At 41.1% G+C, this 5,860-nt stretch overlaps 3 protein-coding genes across 6 annotated transcripts in view; 2 read left to right on the top strand and 1 right to left on the bottom strand.

The window, feature by feature from the left end:
* The window catches only part of LOC104739306 (neutral ceramidase-like), a 5,558-nt gene extending 3,241 nt beyond the window's left edge, over positions 1 to 2,317 (top strand). For both annotated transcript variants that reach the window (XM_019235806.1, XM_010459611.2), the window contains exons 5-12: positions 10 to 83; positions 171 to 435; positions 515 to 785; positions 879 to 1,004; positions 1,083 to 1,146; positions 1,232 to 1,401; positions 1,491 to 1,785; positions 1,901 to 2,317. In XM_019235806.1, the coding sequence (XP_019091351.1) occupies positions 10 to 83; positions 171 to 435; positions 515 to 785; positions 879 to 1,004; positions 1,083 to 1,146; positions 1,232 to 1,401; positions 1,491 to 1,785; positions 1,901 to 2,160 (1,525 nt within the window). In that variant the 3' untranslated portion in view covers positions 2,161 to 2,317. The remainder of the gene's footprint in view (positions 1 to 9; positions 84 to 170; positions 436 to 514; positions 786 to 878; positions 1,005 to 1,082; positions 1,147 to 1,231; positions 1,402 to 1,490; positions 1,786 to 1,900) is intronic.
* LOC104765400 (proliferating cellular nuclear antigen 1) lies at positions 2,412 to 3,793 on the bottom strand. The gene is made up of 4 exons (XM_010459610.1): positions 3,412 to 3,793; positions 3,107 to 3,259; positions 2,912 to 3,009; positions 2,412 to 2,801 (listed from the first exon to the last, which is right to left on the bottom strand). The coding sequence occupies exons 1-4, from the start codon at positions 3,728 to 3,730 to the stop codon at positions 2,580 to 2,582; spliced, it is 792 nt and encodes a 263-aa protein (XP_010457912.1). The 5' UTR covers positions 3,731 to 3,793; the 3' UTR covers positions 2,412 to 2,579.
* The window catches only part of LOC104739304 (zinc finger CCCH domain-containing protein 4-like), a 3,374-nt gene continuing 1,525 nt past the window's right edge, over positions 4,012 to 5,860 (top strand). The window contains exons 1-4 of one of the 3 annotated variants that reach the window (XM_010459607.2): positions 4,012 to 4,227; positions 4,545 to 4,814; positions 4,977 to 5,200; positions 5,541 to 5,700. In XM_010459607.2, coding sequence (XP_010457909.1) covers positions 4,123 to 4,227; positions 4,545 to 4,814; positions 4,977 to 5,200; positions 5,541 to 5,700 — 759 coding nt within the window. In that variant the 5' untranslated portion in view covers positions 4,012 to 4,122. Of the gene's footprint in view, positions 4,228 to 4,544; positions 4,815 to 4,976; positions 5,201 to 5,540; position 5,860 lie in introns of all 3 variants that reach the window. The other 2 variants (XM_010459608.2, XM_019235807.1) reach the window with 2 other exon arrangements.

Here is a 5,860-nt window from a genome sequence, read left to right as displayed (position 1 = left end):
TGCTGAAAGATCCTACCCGGAAGAATTTATTTCAGATGAGATACCTAGAAGAGTTTCAAGCATAATCGAGAATCAGGACAGCCGTAAGTTTACAACACCTTTCTAACAAGAGCATTGTGTCTCTAAAGATGGAACACGATATAATGTTCAGTTTGTTTGGTCTGATGCAGATGACGAGTTGCTAGAGCTTGCATCTTACTTTGAGTCACAACCTGGTAGGCCTGCAACTAGAATTTCAAGTTCTGCAAGGCGGGTGAGGAGTGCTCTGAGGAAGGCTGACATGCCTGGCTTTGTTTCAGCTTTCTGTCAAACGAACTGTGGTGATGTTAGCCCAAATGTGCTTGGAGCCTTTTGCCTAGACACTGGTCTTCCTTGTGATTTCAATCACAGTACATGTGGTGGGAGAAATGAGATGTGCTATGGGCGTGGACCAGGGTATTCACCTGTCTTTATTTTTTTTGTCGGCTTTTTTCAAAGGGATACTCTGTTGACATGTTTTGCTTTATCATTGCAGCTATCCTGATGAATTTGAGAGTACACGGATAATTGGTGAGAGACAATTCAAGATGGCTTTGGATCTTTTCAGCAAAGCATCTGAACAGCTACAAGGGAAGGTTGATTACCGCCATGTTTATGTTGACTTTTCACAGCTCAATGTGACACTCCCAAAAAAAGATGGGAATTCAGAAGTTGTAAAAACTTGTCCTGCGGCAATGGGATTCGCTTTTGCTGCTGGAACCACAGATGGACCAGGAGCATTTGATTTTACACAAGGAGATGAGAAGGTATTTAGTCAAAGTCATATTGTATCATCCAATAGGTATATATTGCCTCCATGCTATTCATTTCTTAAGTCTACCGTTTGGATGATAAATCAGGGGAACCCTTTCTGGAGATTGGTGAGAAACGTTCTTAAAAAACCGGACAAGAAACAAAGCGATTGTCATTACCCAAAACCAATCTTGCTTGACACTGGAGAAATGACAAAGCCATATGACTGGGCTGTAAGTAGTTAAAAAAATTGTGAACTTCCATGAGTCTTGTGGTTTTAAAACTCTACTCTAACTTGTCATTGATTCCAGCCGTCAATTCTTTCATTGCAAATTCTACGTATTGGACAACTTTTCATTCTCAGCGTTCCTGGAGGTAGTGGAAAATCTTCAGATTGTCACACTTCATAATAATGACTAATGATGCGATGTTTAATATTACTGTCTATCTTTCTTGTCAGAATTTACAACTATGGCTGGAAGGCGTCTCCGTGATGCAGTGAAGACACAGCTTAAAAGCAGTGGTAATAAAGAATTGAGTGGTGAGATTCACGTCGTGATAGCTGGGTTGGCTAATGGTTACTCGCAGTATGTGACTACCTTTGAGGAGTACCAAGTGCAAAGATATGAGGTAATAGCTTATCACACTGATACTGTAGAACAAACAGCTCCTTCATGTTTCTCTTAATCTGTAGCTGATGCAATGGTTGCATTCTTTAGGGCGCATCTACACTGTATGGCCCACACACCCTCAGTGGCTACATTCAAGAGTTCAAGAAACTTTCCAAATCTCTCGTCCTTGATATGCCTGTTGAACAGGGTCCTCAACCACCGGATCTCCTTGACAAGCAACTGAGCTTCCTCACACCAGTCATGATGGACACAACTCCTGACGGAGACAGTTTTGGGGATGTAATCTCGGATGTCCCCAAAAACCTGTCTTTGAAGAGGGGAAACAACCAGGTGACTGTTGTATTCCGGTCAGCTTGCCCTAGAAACGATCTACTGACAGAAGGTATCATCAGCCAAAATTGTTTATGCTTGTGTCTGCTTCTTAGTCATTAGATATTTTTAAGTGAGTGACTTGATCATATTTTTGATGTTAACAAGTGATACTATGTTCATGGCAGGGACGTTTGCTCTGGTGGAGAGACTAGAGCAGAAGGACAAGACTTGGACCCCAGTTTATGACGACGATGATCTATGTCTGAGGTTCAAGTGGTCAAGGCCTAAAAAGCTGAGCTCCCGGAGTCATGCCACTGTGGAATGGAGAATCCCAGAGTCTGCCTCACCAGGGGTTTACAGGATCACCCATTTTGGTGCTGCAAAGAAGCTCTTTGGGTCAGTCCACCATTTCACAGGCTCTTCAAGTGCTTTCGTTGTAACATAAACAAGTAAAACCAAAGTAGATGTAGTCAACTTGTATTATACTAGGTTTACCTGATGCACTGTCTTGTGCACTTACATGTACTACACAAATATAGAAATGGTGTCAAAGAACTGATGTTGAGAAGTCTAATGGAATCCAATATACCTTTTCATGTAAATGTTCACATACATTTGAGGTAGACGCAAATTATGGTTGTGTTAGTGTATCAATATCTTGCCAAATGGAGTTAGTTTGTTGATGAATCGTTACAGTATCGAAGACAACTATTTTGCTGAACTTTGTTATCATAAAACATAATAAGTCAAGAAACAACTGATTCTAGAGGGGCATACAATGGAATCTCACAAATAAAAACATAAACATCATCAAGGAATCTTCAACATTTTAGGATGAAGAGAAGTTGTGGTAACTAAGGGGTCTTAGGCATTAGTGTCTTCTTCTTCTTCAATCTTAGGAGCCAAGTAGTAACGAATGTAACCCATCTCAGCAACCTTATACTCCACAACTACTGGCAACTCGGACGATAAGCTGATTGTCACTGTGTCCGACAATGGAGTTGCCTTTGTGAAGGAGTTCATGTACCTCAGGGCAAATGAGAGAGACACTGGCTCGTTCATCTCTATCACAATGGCATCTTCCGGCTGCAATACACAAAACAAAAACCTCAATTCAACATGTCGCTCCAATGAAACAGCCATAGATGATTTTGTCAACTGTTTTCATAGTTTAGAGCTAGACAAGTCAATAATACCTTGTCAACAGTTGTGTTCTGCCTGAGCACAATGTTAGCGGTTCCAATGTCACCGGCAGTGGAAAACTTAACCCCTTCTTTAGTCACAGAGATCACAACTGCAACAATAACATCAAGTCAAGTCTCTGTATAGACTCCAAAAAGCAACTCAGATTCGCAATAGAAACAATCCTGACTACATATAACACAATGTACCTGTATCACCAATGCTACTGAGATCTTTGCAAATCCTGGAAAACTCACTCGACGGCATCCTCACGATCGAGTGGTACTCGGCCTCAGGGATTCCCAGATGTTCACTGTCAATATCCATCAGCTTCATCTCAAAATCTGCAATCTTGTCTTGCGCTGTAAATCATCCAACACATGACCAAGTGTCAAAAAGAGATCTTCGAAACTATGTCTAACCAAGTTTTGAAACTTAAAAAGACTACTATAATACTACAAACCCCTAAGAGAACTGACATCATACTGTACACATAAATCATAAGAAACCTTACTAGGGCTCTCGAACATGAAGGTGACAGTGTCGCCGCCGTCATCAGCCTTGATAGTGATGATATCATCATTTCCAGCACATTTGAGCATCTTCGACATGTTGCCGAGATTCATCCCCATGGAGAGATTCCTGTCGCACCTGTAGTGCTCGAAGCCTTCAGATCTCAGCAAGAGAGACACCAACGCGACGTGGCTCGAATCCATAGCTTGGAGCGAGAAACCAGTGGTGGAGCAGTCGAAGTTGGCATCGTTCACCAGATCCTTGATCGATTCTAGAACCTTCTTCAACAGTGAACCCTGAACAAGACGTAGCTCCAACATCTCGTCGTTCGTTTGTGAGAGGTTTTGCAGATTATTTTTTTTGGAAAAAAAAAAAAAAACAAGATTGGCACACAGACAGACACACACATCTACAAGGAGTCCAATTTTTTTTTTTTGGCGGGATTTAGCCCTTCAAGGATATTTAGTTCCCGCCAATGCGTTTAGTGCCTCAATGAGTTAGTGGATTGATTTGTGCTATTAAAAAAAGGAAAGTCAATTCCGAATATTAGTGAAAGTTTCGGGGTTATATTGTAATATTCTAAAGATAAAACACACACAAATCTAAAACCGACTTTGCCCTAGTTAAAATATCCATCCCGTCCCGTCCCGACGTCACCTTGGTTCGTGTTCGAGATTCGATATCGCGAGAAATCGAATCAGAGGAGAAGAGAATGGCTCACAGGATACTTAGAGATCATGAAGCCAATGGATGGGAACGCTCCGATTTCCCAATCATCTGCGAATCTTGTCTCGGTGACAACCCCTACGTGCGAATGGTAAAATTCACTTCCTCGATTCCTATCTAATGGATTTGCCTGTCTCTTGTTTTTGTTTCAATGGCTCCTGAATCGTCTTTTTTTCGGATCTCAATCTCTTGCTCGTTGATGTTTTCTGTGTGTTTTGGAGTGGTTAGCTTAGTAATTTAGGTTTTTAGGGTTTAGGTAGGTCACAACTTCGTCGATCCAATTTCGTCTAGTTATAGCTCGAAATGCTGATTCTCATAGCTTTTAGCTGCAAGTTAGGTATTGGAAGCAGTTTTCGGGGCTTGTTTGAGATGCAATTGCTGACTGAAGTGTTGTGTTTTGGTATGTAGACTAAAGCGAATTACGATAAGGAATGCAAGATATGTACAAGACCTTTCACGGTGTTTAGGTGGAGACCTGGCCGGGATGCTAGATACAAGAAGACCGAAATTTGTCAGACTTGTTGCAAGTTGAAAAACGTGTGCCAAGTTTGTCTTCTGGATCTTGAGTATGGTCTTCCAGTTCAGGTCAGGGACACAGCACTCAACATTAGTACTCATGACTCTATCCCTAAAAGTGATGTCAACAGAGAGTACTTTGCTGAAGAGCACGACAGGAAGGTATGACCATGTTCACTTTCTTTGTCTTTTTTAACTTAAGGTTTATATTTCAACATATGTTGGTTTTGGAATTTGATTAGGTTATAATGAATGATTGATGACTAAGTCTAGTTTTCTCATGGTGGCTTATCTAAGTGGATTTGATTTTTGTTTTATATGTAGACTAGAGCTGGACTGGATTATGAATCCTCATTCGGGAAGATGCGACCTAATGATACTATTTTAAAGCTTCAAAGAACAACGCCATACTATAAAAGGAACCGAGCACATGTTTGTAGTTTCTTCATCAGGGGTGAGTGTACAAGAGGTGCCGAATGTCCATACCGGCATGAGATGCCCGAAACAGGAGAGCTGTCCCAGCAAAACATAAAAGACCGTTATTATGGGTATGCTATTTTCTTCTGTATGATTGATGCTTTGTTACCTTCTCAAATGCTTATTTCACTATTTACCCTAGTGGAGTTGGTGAAATTTTGTATGTTTCTGCCATGGTACTATTTTCTCCTTGATCAGATTATATACTCGGTGTTTGGAAGCCACTGACATATGTGAATTGTTATCTTCAATTCTGTTCTGAACTATGTTATGTTGGCTCTCAATGTAATCTTGTTATATAGGGTCTTTTCCTTTTATTCTTCCCTTAATAATGTATTAGTACTTCTACATTTATGCATGTTAAACGGTTGGTTTGAACTGTTTCTCATCTATTTTGTATACATTTTGCAGTGTTAATGATCCAGTTGCTATGAAGTTACTTGGAAAAGCCGGTGAGATGGGCACTTTGGAATCACCAGAGGATGAAAGCATCAAAACGCTTTACGTCGGTGGACTGAACTCAAGAATCCTGGAGCAAGACATACGAGACCAATTCTACGCCTATGGAGAAATCGAATCTATCAGAATCTTGGCTGACAAAGCCTGTGCGTTTGTCACATACACATCCCGTGAAGGTGCAGAGAAGGCTGCACAAGAGCTCGCCAACAGGCTAGTCGTCAACGGTCAGAGGCTAAAACTCACATGGGGAAGACCCAGACCTGAGCAAGATG

This window comes from Camelina sativa, chromosome 14 (assembly GCF_000633955.1).
Source record: "Camelina sativa cultivar DH55 chromosome 14, Cs, whole genome shotgun sequence".
NCBI lineage: Eukaryota > Viridiplantae > Streptophyta > Magnoliopsida > Brassicales > Brassicaceae > Camelina > Camelina sativa.
The sequence above is the reverse complement of the archived record's forward strand: the minus strand, read 5'-3'. Positions and strand labels throughout refer to the sequence as shown.

Coding starts and splice junctions, on each gene's coding strand:
- LOC104765400 (XM_010459610.1), bottom strand. CDS start 3,730: ATGTTGGAGCTACGTCTTGTTCAGGGTTCACTGTTGAAGAAGGTTCTA. Junction 3,010..3,106: donor CAGTAGCATTGGTGATACAG/GTACATTGTGTT, acceptor TTATTGTTGCAG/TTGTGATCTCTGTGACTAAA. Junction 2,802..2,911: donor AGAACACAACTGTTGACAAG/GTATTATTGACT, acceptor TGTGTATTGCAG/CCGGAAGATGCCATTGTGAT.